Source organism: Balaenoptera acutorostrata, chromosome 6 (genome assembly GCF_949987535.1).
Source record: "Balaenoptera acutorostrata chromosome 6, mBalAcu1.1, whole genome shotgun sequence".
NCBI lineage: Eukaryota > Metazoa > Chordata > Mammalia > Artiodactyla > Balaenopteridae > Balaenoptera > Balaenoptera acutorostrata.
The window spans coordinates 39,975,247-39,988,989 of NC_080069.1; the positions used below are offsets into that span (position 1 = coordinate 39,975,247).

At 45.6% G+C, this 13,743-nt stretch overlaps 1 protein-coding gene across 2 annotated transcripts in view; it reads left to right on the forward strand.

Annotated features, from left to right (window-relative positions):
* The first annotated feature begins 2,377 nt into the window (after positions 1-2,377).
* The window catches only part of GOLM1 (golgi membrane protein 1), a 64,210-nt gene continuing 52,844 nt past the window's right edge, over positions 2,378-13,743 (forward strand). Inside the window, exons 1-2 of one of the 2 annotated variants that reach the window (XM_057549300.1) lie at positions 2,378-2,671; positions 12,704-12,853. In XM_057549300.1, the coding sequence (XP_057405283.1) occupies positions 12,725-12,853 (129 nt within the window). In that variant the 5' untranslated portion in view covers positions 2,378-2,671; positions 12,704-12,724. The remainder of the gene's footprint in view (positions 2,672-12,703; positions 12,854-13,743) is intronic. The other variant, XM_057549301.1, reaches the window with a different exon arrangement.

Below are 13,743 nucleotides of genomic sequence, written 5' to 3' on the forward strand. Positions count from 1 at the left end.
TGGTTTTAGCCCAGTGAGATTTTTGACCAACAGAACTGTGTTGTTTTAACTCTAGGTCTGTGATAATTTGTTAGGGCAGAAAATAGAAAACTAATACAACAGTCTATCCCTTGAGCTGGAGAAGCCATCACTTTGATTGACAGTCTGACCAAGGCTGTATCCCTTGGAGAGTAGGAGGTAGGTTCCTGTATGAAAATCGGGTGCCATTACCTAGTGAGGGAAAGAATGCTGAACAGACAAAACCTGGGGGCCTGCTGCAACCAACCACCACAGCCCCTTCCACATTGTTTAATCAAAATCTATCCAGTTGAATTTTTAGGGCCAGCAACCGATTAGGTTAAATGTTCTGGGCGAGAAGCCTTGAGGAAACAGAAGAGAACTTTATAAGAAATGTAAACCCAAATTTACATATGCAACACTGCATATATAAATATTGCATCTTAAAAGCACTTTAAGAACTACATCTTAAAAATTCCAGGGCTTCCCTGGTGGCGCAGTGGTTGAGAATCTGCCTGCTAATGCAGGGGACACGGGTTCGAGCCCTGGTCTGGGAAGATCCCACATGCCGTGGAGCAACTGGGCCCGTGAGCCACAATTACTGAGCCTGCGCATCTGGAGCCTGTGCTCCGCAACAAGAGAGGCCATGATAATGAGAGGCCCGCGCACCGTGATGAAGAGTGGCCCCCACTTACCACAACTAGAGAAAGCCCTCGTACAGAAACGAAGACCCAACACAGCCATAAACAAACAAACAAATAAATAAATAAATAAATAAATAAATAAAATTTAAAAAAAAAATTCCAAATTTTGTCATAAAGATTCTTATGAAACTTGGAAAGGACTGATTCCCCCTCAATAAAGATGTAGTTAACTCAGCTAGCTTCCCTAGTACCTAGACATATGGACCTCTTCTATAAAGTGTTTAAGAATCACCGGCTTAGTCACTGACTAATTAGCTGTTGATAAATCACAGACACTAATGGGAACATACTTAGAGGCAAATGAGGTGGAAGTTATGGTCCACAGTCTAAGAAGGCAAAACATTGCTAGGAGAGCCAAAAGGAGCAATAAGGGAAGTTACCGTGCCTGTCCTAAAACCCTGACTGTGGTCACTGAAGATGGGGAGAAGGTCAGAGCCAAGGAATACAAGTCAAGTCTATGGAAAAGCCAGGGCTGACAGCCAACACACGCTCAGCTTTTGAACACTTAGTCTGACCAGGTGGCAGTCTAACAATGGGTAATGAAAACATCATTTTGGAATATACTCGAATATCACTCTAAAGGGGTCATTATTGTCAGCTCATGATTCAGGTAAAAGGTTTTGGCTCATGAAGATACTTTTCCTGCAGTTAACGAGAACCATTCTCAGGTGTTAGTAAGACATCTTAGTCACCTTTTTGAAGGGGAGTCTGGTCTGGTTGAAAACAGTTTTGGCTGTGAGCGTTCCCTCAGGAGTTTGCGTGTGTTTCTGCATGTTTTTTGGTGTTGGGGTTTGGGAGGGGTGAGCCAAGGGGCTCTTTTCCCAGACACTAGAGCCAGGTAGGTTCAAAAAGAGATTGTTCTAGGAAAACTGTTCTCAATCCTGGCCACATGTTACAACTATCTGGGAAGCTTTAAAACAAAAATACCAATGTTCGGGCTCAGAACTCCAGAGGTGGGACCGTGGTATCTGAATACTCTAAAAGCTCCCAGAGAATTCCAATGTCTGGCCAATGCTGTCAGGGTCAAGAACCACTGCTTTAGAATTTTCTAGTATGGTTATCCTATAGGTCGCTAGTTTTGTGGCATCTTCTCAGGCAGGTACGGCTCAACAGTGCTTCTCAAACTTCCGTGTGCCCGAAGGCCACCTGGGCACTGTTTAAAATTCAAATTCTCAAGCCCCATCCTTAGAAAGTCCTAGAGGATCCCGCTTGCGCAGCGCCCAGGAGTCTTCGTCTTCTGTTGCACGCCGTCCCAGGGTCGCAACCCGACAAATTAGCGCTGAGAGATAACAGCTGTGGGGAGATCAGGACCAACTGAGAAGGGCTGGTGGAAGAAAAAGGACAAATTCGTGAGCACAGATCCCGGGACTACTGAGGAGACGTGAGTATGACCAGGAGTGTGGCGCTGGGTGTGGTCAGCTCTGGGTTCCGGAAAATTCCCTCGGGGAGGGGGCGGGGGTGCTGGGGGGCGTGTCTCCCCGGGCCCCCCCCCGGGCCCCGTCTCCCTGGGCCCCTTCTTTCCGCCGCCGCTTCCCACCTTACGCGCCTCCTCCGAAAGCCTCTGAACCTCTCTGCTCGGCTCTCTGAGCCGCGACCAGAAGGCGCGCCGGGAGCCGCCGTGGGGAGGGGAGGGGCTGGGCTGCTAGCGGCGGGAAGGGGGCGCGACGGGGGCTTCCCGGCTCCAGCCACAGTCGGCCGCGGGCCAGGGCGCGCGCACCGTGGGGCCGAGCGTCCGGGCGCGGCCACGGCCTCGCCTCCTCGCGCTCGCGAAGCCGCCTCCTCCCCGCGCCGCCGGCGCTGCCCGGAGGCGGGGACTCGCCGCTGCGGAGGCCGGAGACGCGGCGGCGCTGGAGGCTGCGCGGGGCGCGGAGCGGGCGGGAGCGCGAGGCCGGCGGCGGTAGGAGAGCGGCCCGGGCGGCCTGGGAGCCGGGCCTCGCAGCACCGAGCGGCCGCCTGAGCCGCTGCAGGAGGTGAGTGGGCGGCGCGCGTGCTCGGCGCGCCCTCCGGCCGCTCTGGCCGCCTTACCTCTCCTTGTCCCTCCTCGGTCCCGGGCCCGCGCCCAGGGACCCCGCGCCGGGTCCCGGAAACAGCCCTCCAGCTTGCTCCCGGGCCTCAGCCTTTTACCGGAGTCGGCTCGGGGCCGGCCCCGCACCTCCCCGCGCCGGAGCCTCCTTCCCGGGGCCGCCCCGACCCGCCGGGTTCCGTCTCCCGGGCTGGGCTCCCCTGCGGAGGCCGGTCTGGGGCGATGCGGGGCCTTTCTTTTTGTTCTTAGGTATGTCACGCGCGTCGGCATCCAAAGTCAAAAGCGAGCATTCTCCAAAGTCGCGCTAGTGCCAGCCGTGCGGGCGTGATTGGCACGCGGGGAGGGCGGGCTGGCCGCGCCGCTCATCTCTTCCCCCTCAGCCCGGCGCGCGCTCGGGCCGCCGCGGTGCCCAAGTTGGCAGCGGTCGCGTACTGGCAGGTGACCGGGAGCTTGACGCCGGGTTCTCGGTCTGCGAGCCGCCAGGGCTCCTCTGAAGCACGTCTCAGGGATGCTCCGGGTTCTCTCCTGTACCTGTATTTCCCACCTTTGGCGGCGTGGAGGGTCCACAGAACTTTTGTTCTGCTGTAAAAATAGTCTCCTGCGTTTCCATACTCTTTATATGTCACACCCTATTTAGTATTTTTAATGATTGTTTTTTGGTAAAACAAAACAGGCAAAAATGCCTATTTTGATGAGTGTTCTTTTTAGCAGAATTTAAGAATCATTGTATTCGGCAAATAATGGTGGTGCTTAAGATATCCCGTTTACAAATTTGCAAAATCAGACTCGTGTGGCTTTCACGGTTTTGAGATTTCCTTTGTCTGGTTTGTGGTCTTCAAGGCCCAGTTGCCCTAAATTATGCAAATATTGAGGGACATTCCTAGGAGCAGAGTAAGATGTCCAGTAGCCTGCTTAAATATTTAACAGCTTTAGAGTGACTCTGTTTGACTCATGGCCGTGAGATTGACTCAAATTTGGCAGTTTTAGTATTTCTGAATTTTTTGTAACGTGAAACCTGAGAAGTGGAATCTCTTGTTGGTCCTTGTGGGTCTCCTATGGCATCCCTAGCTCCTTGTACTTGTGTTAGAGAAGATTAAGCCAAGCTCATGCTATCGTGAAGAATAGTTTTACTTTATTTGTAAATAGAAACCAGTAACTTGCTAAGGCTTGCTGTTCTTAGGTCAGAATTCAATTTTTAAGGGGTCAGTGGTGAAAACATTGAGTTCATAGGATGTTTAAAGAAAACAGGTTAACTCTTCAAGACGTATTTTGTTCTCCTGTGAAGATACCACTTTTTTTTTTTTTTTTTTTGGTTTTTCTCAAAAATGAAAGACCGACGATGAGAGGAAGGAATGCTGGGGGGGGGGTGTCAGATTTTGGGGACGTTGCCATTAGGAGCTAAGGATGCCATCTGCTTTCTAATTGCTGGCCCTAGGTCCAGTTATTGATGGGGGAATGAAAAGATTTTGCATTTACATAGTTTTTTTGAGGGGTGTGGCTGAAACAGCAGTGACGATGGTTGACTATGTCAGGCCCAGGGCTACCTTCAGTCCCTTTATGTGGCCACCTTCCCCCAGCAGGGAGGGAACTGCTGACTGTACTGAAGATCCTGTGAATGCTGCAAGCTGGCTTTCTGCATCTGAAGCACAAAGGATAGCCAGGCAGAGCCGTGGGGAAACTGCCTCTGCCGGGAAGAGTTAGAAGGTGGGGTGTCGCTTCAAGCCAGCTGTGCTGCATGGGGAACAGGATCCCATCACGGGCAGTTTAGTGAAAGGGAGCTTGAAGGTAGTGTGGTCCCTGAAGACCAGCCCTGCTTCTAAACGGGCCTGGGGTGGCCAGGAGAGGGGGAGGCAGGGACAGGGATGAGAGGCCCTGTGCCTGGGGCTTTAATTCAGTTGTATTATTGTTGTTTTTATTTTTCTTTAGAAAAAAATAAGGTGCCTTAGGAAAAGATTAATTTCTTGTTTAATGACTTGGGAAATGGGAAATAACATCTGTAATTGGGATAAGAAGAAAAAGCACTTTTTTTTGTTTAAAAAAAAAACTTGGTTAAAATTATTTTCTAAAAATTCGCGGAAGTAAAAGGAATGGTCTTGATATGCCCTTGGCGTTCACCTTAAAGTGTGAATGGGATTTCACTTGCTCCCCCAAGATGGTCCTAGATTGTGGTTATTTTCTTTTCTAGACTTTTTCAAGTGACTGATGAAATTACATTGAAAGAGAGACTTGGCTTGAAGTTTAAGGATTATTTCCAAAATTCCTAGAGAGCCTACTTTGCTTCACAAAGAAATTTCCCCCATTTTCAGGAAAAAAAATGCATACCTTCTCAGATTTTTACAACATTTTGATCTTATTTTCCTTCAAGGCTGCTTTAACAGAACTTCCTCTCACTAAAGTTTTGAAGGTTAATTAGTGCCTGACAGGAAGAATATATATGTAAAAATACCATATAATATGATTATAGTGATATATATTGTAGTTTGCTGTGGTTTCCAAGCTTTTTTGCTCATTCTTGTTAGTAAAAAAATTTTAACACCTAAAACGAAGACAGTGTAATATGTCAATTATATCTCAATTAAGACCAATTTTTAGCACTCCTCTTATGTGTGTTTGTTACTTAATTATAAATTATATACATGTGCTGTCATTGTTTTCTTGTACCTCAAGATTCAGTTTACCCTTAGGGATGGATTCACTGTTAATCACAGTGGAGGTAAAACCCTTTTTCATATACTCCTTGAATTTTGCGTATTTTTGGCCTGGTTCTTGTCAGATCTGAGTACATCGTCATTGTTTTTACTTTGTGATGGGGCTCAGGTGAAGCTGACTCAGGGCGGGAAGCGTGTTCCCAGCCTTGGGCTTGTGTTCACCTCTGCTTGCGTTTATTAGTGTAGCTTTAATTTGTGCTTTTTGTAGGAATCTTAAAGCTATTCATATCCTCTGTGGGGTTTAGTTTAGTTATAATTTGTCCATCTACCTCATGGTGCGCTTGCCCAAGTCAAAGGAGCGCTTCAGGCACCTCAGAGGGCTGGTGACAGGTGACCCTCGACAGAGGGTCTTTGTGAGGATGCAGTCAGTCAGTTCCTGCTTTTATTAGCACTATTAGTATTTCATGGTCGTATAATTAGTACAGTGTAACATAGTGTAAAATAATTAGTGTATACATAATATATTTAACTTGTTATATGTAATATTTATATTACTAAAACATAGTTGCTATTCTACTTTTTGGATAAAAATAAATGTAACTTCTAGGATTTTTTCCCCAGCCAGGTGGAGCATCTTTTACACCTTCTGGGATGCATGCACCCTGCTGGTAGACAGTTGGTTCTCTCACTTTAGCCACACTCTCAATACCACAGCAGTTCCTTTCAGTTAAGTATTTACTTTGTGGCAAGTAAATGCTCTCATTTAATTTTCACACCAGCCTTAGAAGACAGACCCCAAGGTTATCCCTTTACAGATGAGCCCAGAAGGTTGGGAGGAGAAGAGGAACCGCCCCGTCACCAAGTCAGAAACGGGTCCTCACGCTGCCCTGCAGCTCCTCTCAGTTACCTGCCCAGGCTCAAGATAGGGACCTGGGTCTTCTTAGTGTCCCCGGTGGTGAGGTCCAGCACAGAAGGGAGCCTTGGAATGTATTTGAATGAGTTCAGTGTATTTCTCTACTTCATAATACATATATATGTTGTCATTGTTTTGTTTTAGAAGAAGCTGTAAAATATGGTGTTTTAATCTGGGAATGCTACAAATACAGCTTCAAAACTTGCTAATGTTACCATTATACATCTGCCTAACATCTCAATTTTTCATTGTTACTGTTTGGCTTTTGTATTAAAGATACGCTCATTGAGGAAAAAAAAATGGTATAAAGCAAAAAAATGAAAGCTTCATTCCTCTATACATTCTGCTCCCTTACTACAACTTGTATATATCCTTCCTTATAAACATTTGCTATACATTTTCTATGGTGGAAAAATGTATTGATTTATTGAGGGTATTTAAAAAATTTTTTCAACAAAAGTAGGATATGATAATTGCTATTTTGTAACTTTTTTCATGTAACAATTTGTATTTTGATCATCCATTGCTCCATAACAAATCATCTCCAAGCTTAAAACCATCATTTTATTATTGCTCCTGATTCTGTGGGTTGACTGGGCTGCAGTCTTTTGAGGCTTATTTGGGCTGGAACTTCGAGATAGCTCATTCGCTATTACCAGTTTTTAAAGTATTGCCTTGGTGAATTCTTGGACAGAATTTTAATATACTAATGACTGATTTAGAAAAAAAAATTTTAACTATTTCTCTGATTTCAGTGCTGTCAGAACTGGAAGGTCTAGCCCATCAAAATGCTCTCTGTCATTTATATCTGTGGAGCAGATAGATGATTCCTTATCTTTTCTCTGTGTTTTCTGTATCAGTGAGGGAGGTCCTGTAGAAGCCATGTTGCTCTGGAATTAGTGATCACTTCATTCTGATTAAAGAAGAGGTACCTTTATCCACAGGTGAGCAGTGACTTTGAGATGGCCAAAGGGAGACAAGACCCTCGACGGAGAAGTTACTTTAAATGGAGTCCATTTGGGGTTACTCTTTACCTCTTAGGGAGGTAAAAAGAAACCTTATTTCTCTAGGGCACACAGTAGTAGATAGGTTTAGGGACAATGTTTGCAACTGCAGATGGGAGGTGTGAGAAAATAGTAGAATAAAACAGAAGGCCAAAGACCAAGAAAGAGCTGGGAGGAAAAAACTCAAACTTAACCTTTAAACAGTAGGGAAATACAAATATTTCTCCAAAGATAAACAACACACCCCCTCCAACATGCCTTTCCTCTTTTTGAAAATAAATGAGTGCAGCCAGAACAAGATTCACTTGTCAGACTTGTCTAGTGAGCTCTGGAGAGGACAGTGGTTCTCAGCCTTGACCTGCATCAGCATCACGTGGAGGGCTTTTAAACACAGACCCCAAGTCGCTGACTTGGTAGGTGTGGGGTGGGCCAGAACATTTACATTTCTAACATTCCCACGTGATGCTGATGCTGCTGGCCCAGGGAACACACTTTGAGAACCACTGAACTACAGCAGGTGTCTCAAGGTACAGCAAACCTTTTCTGTAAAGGGCCAGATGGTATTTTAGGTTCTGCAGGCCCTGTGGGCTGTGTCACAGCTACTCACTTCTTGTAGCCTGACAGCGATAGACAGTACGTAAAGGAATGGGCATCGTTGTATCCCAATAAAACTTCATTTAGGGACACTGAAACTTTAATTTCACATATTTCAGTACTTTTCATGTCATGAAATATTATTATTCTGATTCTTTCACTTAAAAAACTTAAAATCTGAGCTTTCAGGCAGTGTACAGAAGCAGGTGGCTGGCAGGATTCGGCCCTTAGGCTGAAGTTTGCCAACTCCTGAACTAGACTAGGAGGAATTTGGGAACGCCTGCCAACATGTAGTCTTGGTGTCTGTAGGGAAGGTGGCCCTTCTTCAGAAAATCAAGTGCTGGAAGAAACACAGTGGAATTTGGTTCTCCTCATTCACTTTCACTCATTCACTTCAGTTTTTGGTATTTTCACTGCGTAGCGCTAAACATGCACATTAATTTTTAGTTTTTCTTTTTAAAACATTTTCTTGAGTATAATTGACATAACATTAGTTTCAGGCATACAACAAAATGATTCAATATTTGTATATATTGTGAAATGCTCACCATGATGAGTCTAGTTAACATCTGTAACCACATAGTTAGGAATTTTTTTTTTTCTTGTGATGAGAACTTTTAAGATCTACTCTCTTAGCAACTTTCAGATATGCAATACAGTATTATTAACTACAGTTACCATGCTATTAAAGGTTTTTCTTTCTAAACTGTTAGCTTCTAGAATTGGGGAAAAATTGGAGGTTGGGAAAGTGAGAGGAGGAGAATCTGTGCACTTCCTGGTAAGTTTTGAAAGCAATTTAAGGAGAATACAACGGACTTGTCATTTAACCCTAATGGTTTAGAGCAAGAGTTGGCAAAGTTTCCCGAAGGGAAAGATGGTAAATACTTTAACTGTTTCAATCTTCGTAATAACCCTATGAGTAGATCCCCATCTCTACTTTTCAACTCTGCCTTGTAGCTAGAAAGCAGCTGTGGGCAGGACTTCAAGGGCTGGGCATGGCTGTGTTCAGCAAACCCTTATTTACAAAATGGGCCACCAATGGCCTGTGGGCTTTGGTATGCTGACCCCTTCCTTGGAGACATTCTTGGGACAGAGTAGAATATCTCTAAACCCTCTAAAAAAAATGCTGAGTGGGGCGTCCTCTGTTTGCTTCACTACGGTGACTTCTGAACTCCGTGCAGGGCACCTCCGGCTCTGGCCCTCCGCCATCCCGGTGAAGCCATTTCCTCTGAAAAGGAATAAAGGTGCAGCTCCCCTGCTGTTTGGAGAAGCTGTGTTGTTTCTGCAGTGATGACATTGGTCAAACAACCCAATCCGATTTGATTGCTCCCATATATTTGCCTATATGATTAAAAACCTCTATGTGAGAATGAGGAAATGAAAAAATTATTTAACTAGGAGGTTCAAGGGGCTCATGCATTTGGCCAGTTGCCCATTTTCTTATGCTTTTTCTTTTTCTGAAAAAAGTAATTAGAGGTCTCTGTTTGCTTATAAAAATTTTTGTCTTACAAGCAAACAATAATTTTAACCAGTAGATTGAATTTTTTAAATTAAGTCAGTAGAAAGAATCTGCAGGGTTTTTTTTTTTTTTCTTATGACTCTTTCAACTTACCAAGAAACTTTTAGTGCAGACACACACCACTTTCTTTCACTCCAGGGAAGCCTGGAATTTCACAGTTTGGCTGATTTAGGTTAATCTTTTTCAGTATGTCAGGTGACTGTTATCAAATATGAGACAAAACACATTCTGAAGCCTAAATTATAACTATTAATCTGTCTGACACAGTCTGTCTCCCACCCACTTCCATCACCCTCCAGTCAACATAAATTCTAAGGTGGAGGAGAGGAAGGCGTTTGAAATGTTTGACAGCCGTAAACTCTGGCTCTGAGCTCCTGCCCTCAGTCTTCATCAGGCTTTGGCATTTACCACCTGTGTTTGTCCCTTTGTCTTCAGCAGCAGGGTTCCTGCAGTCCTGGAAGTCCGTGGTGAGGCATGTTGCAGGCCCAAAGGCTCACTGTTGGCCCTCCCTTCCTCGTGGTCATCTTCTTACCTGGGCAGCCCTGTGTCCATTGGGAAGTCCAGGGCTCTCCTAACCGTCCCTCTGGGAGGCTGCACACCGTCCGGCTGGCCAAGTGCTGGGTCACAGTGACGGGCTTCTGAGACTGTACGCAACTTCCTGGAACCTCTCTTTTACATAATGTGGTCCTGGTCTGGGATATCTACTGCTGCAGCGGCATCCGGAGTCAGTCCCAGGAGGTGGCAGTTACTGCTGCTTCAGTTGACAGCAGAGTCAAGGGAAGAACGCAGATGGCTGGTTCCTATAAAGTAGAACGATTGAGGAAGGAAAACATTCATCACCTTTTTCTTATAAAACGAGAAGAAGACCAGATCTGGAAATGATTTGTTATTCATCTTTCCATCTCTAATAATGATAGACAGCATTTATCGAGCAATTGACACTATGTGCCAGTTGTGGTTCTAAGCACTTCTCATATCTTTACTCATCTGTTACTCACTTTAACCCTCTGAGGAAGACGGTGAGGCACAGATGGGTCCTGTGACTCCGAAGAGTTGGAACCAGGATCCGACTCTGGCCATCAGGTTCCAGAGTTTGTTCTCTCAACACTGCCCTGAGCTTCCTGGTGCTAGCACAGCACCTGTCCCCTAGTAGTTGCTCATTAAATTTTTTATTGACTGGCTAAAGGAAGGAGAATGTTAAATGATCGTCTGTACACTTCCTTGAAGTAAGAGTTGAGTTATATTGTTTTCAGAGTTATAGTATACCCACCCTGACTTACATCTGCAGGAATAACAAAGGGTCAAGTGAGGGTCCCATCTAAAAGTTTATTTTTAGGGAATTAAGCATATGACAAAGATGGCCTTTCAAAGAACCAAGTAAAAATAGTTTATTCCATAAAGGATGCGCAAGGAACTGGCCAGCCATTACAAAAAAAAAAAAAAAAAAAGAAGTTGTTTTCTTTGTATTTCCTTACTCCTTGCGTCAAAAAGGAATTCCAAGTGGATGAAACATTTACATATAAATATGAAACCATAGATACGTTGAGAGGAGATATGGGTAAATGTATACATAAACTTAGAGTAGGAAATGTCTTTCTAAACATAAGCAAAATCTAGAAGCAATAAAAGAAAAGAGTGATAAGATTAGGTTATTTTAAAAACACCACCAACCACCAAAAATTATGGGCAAAAAATTTTACAGAGAAAGGAGGAGTGGGCCCAGTTGTTGGTAATTTAAGAAGTGTCCCAGGCGATTCTGATGCTCTCTGAGGGTTAAGAACAGCTGGAATAGAAGGATACAGCCAGTGGAGTGGGAAGAGGAGGAGTCTTAATTTCACACTTTGTGTGATTTTTCTCCCCAATTGTATTTGTCTTCTTATATTTTAAAAAGTTAATAAGAGTAAAAAAAAAAAAAAGTGTGATTAAAATCAAACATGATGAGGCAGTGGAGACAGTTTTAGCAGATCTATAAAATGTTCTAGAACTTTAGTATTTCTGAGCATTAGTCTCTGTTAGTACGTACAATGTTTGCTGATATCAACTGTCAGTTGAATTTAAAACTTTTTTCCCTCTTTTGTCCCAAGAGACTAGAAGCTGGTGAAGAAGCCATCAGCCAGTGGAGGCTGCACTCAGCCCTCAATTCATGGGAATTCTGGGGGTGCTTTGTTTTAGGTGATTCAACTAGATTGCTCATTCAGAGACAGAGGATGTCTCCCAGGGACACACTTAGCTACAGATACCATGGGGGAGAGCCAGCTTTGTCAGCTCTTCTGTGTTCTCACCTGCAGGAACTTCACCTCAAAACTGAGTTCCTGGTAGTCTCCCTTCCCCCTCCTCTCTTACCTCCTTTTCCTCTTCCTCCGTTGCTGGCCACACCTGGCATAAAAGCATATCTGTTCTGAGGGAGACTGTTTATTGTGTGTGCTGCCCTCCCTCTGATAAGGTCCTTTGATTTGGCTCACCGAAAGCCATTTGGAAAAGTCAGCTTCCCCCTTGTCCTTGCTGACCAGGGCCAGGGTCCAGCCAGACCTGGCTTGGGGTTGAAGCCCGTGAGTGAAACATAGCTCCTTTCTTCTCAGCTGTATTTGTGTTTCTTTTAAGAAGCTCCATGCTTCCTGCAGCCCTTGAAGTCTCCTCCTCACTCGGCTGTGCCGCACAGATATGGCTTTGAAGGGAGAGAACAGTGCTCAAAGGAAGCAGAGCATAAATGCCTATTTCTGCTGCAGGCGGGGCACCTCCGGTCCTGGCTTCACACACCTCTAGAAGGCTTTCCGGCTTTGCTCAGGAAACACTTTAATTGGGTATCTTTGGCAATTCTGTCACAGGGTAAAAAACCCTCCCTGGTTAGGAATCAGATCAAAAAGGCTTTGGGGAATAATGAGAAATGGAGTCTTTCTAGTGTGATGTAGAAGCACTAATATTTGCTATTGCTGCTTAAAGAGGTGATTTCTCAGACTGTACTGGGAGGTAGGAACTATAATTATAGATGAGAAAACTGAAGCGTAAGAGAAATTGTTACCTGCCCGAGGTGTTGAGCCGGTGTGTGATGGGTTTCTAGGACGGTGCTTGCTCCCACAAGCCTGTCCCAGGGATCTGGCCGCACTGCCCAGGGCACACACCACTGGCTCTGGGTGGGCTACTTACACGGTCTTCTCCACCGACAGCTTTGCATTTCAAGGAGAAGATGCCAGCCCATGTTTCGGGGCAGGACACCTTCGTGTTGGTTGTGATGACGGTTGTGGCGTGCCTGGGGCATGCTAATACTGCTACTGAGGCCTGTGTATTTGTTTTTATTTGGCAGATTCTCAGCCTGGTCTTTGAGATGATGGGATTGGGAAACGGGCGTCGGAGCATGAAGTCACCGCCCCTCGTGCTGGCTGCCCTGGTGGCTTGTATCATTGTCCTGGGCTTCAACTACTGGATTGCGAGCTCCCGGAGCGTGGATCTCCAGGTGTTCTGTTTGTGTGGATGTCATAGAGTATTTAAAGCTGCTGGGCGGTGGGGTCCGAGGGGCTTGCTGTTTATCACCACCTAAGGTGTTGCATGCTGTAATGCTCGCTGGGGGCTCTGCATGTCCCCCCACCCAGCCCCGGGCCTGACTCCACGCCAGCTCTGCTCTTGGGTGGGAGAGGACCCCCTTGTGACTTTTAGGATTGCTGCCAGGACATGCCTCTCTGCTTTTCCTGTGAGTTAACAATTTTCAGTCAGGCCTTTTGGGCTGGTTCTGGGAAGACAACTTACGTAAGTAGTAAATACCCTGCCCACAGCCCGTTCTGGTCCTCCAATCCACACTCAAAATCTAAGAGTGGTGTTGGTAATGTACGTGGAGAACGGGCATGAGAAATATGTTTTTAGAGGTACCAATCTTTATCAGCATCATTTACTGATAATAATAACTTTATCTTTCCCATTCATCGCTGCCCATCGTGGGTCAGGCAGTGCTGAGCAGTGACAGAGACTCTCATTGACCGCAGTTTAGTCAGCCTCTGAGGAGCCCCCTTTGTGACTAGGCCTCCATCTTGGTCCCCCATCCTGTTTTTGGCCTGCCCAGCCCAGGCTTAGCAAAGAATCCCGATAACTCATCCCTCCACCCCTGATACCTGAGCAAGTTCCTCATCCCTTATCTTTGATGTCTAGCCCTGGGCCTGCCTTTAGCAAGACTCCTGTGAGGCCAGTTTAGCAAGAATCTCCCCACCCTCTCAGTGCTTTTCCACCCACTGACCCCCTCACTCTGCTCGTTGGCTATAAATCCTCTGCTGTCTTTGCTGTGCTCAGAGTGGAGAACAGTTTCTCTCCTGACTGCAGTAGTCACGACCCCTGTTGCAGTAGCCTTGAATAAAG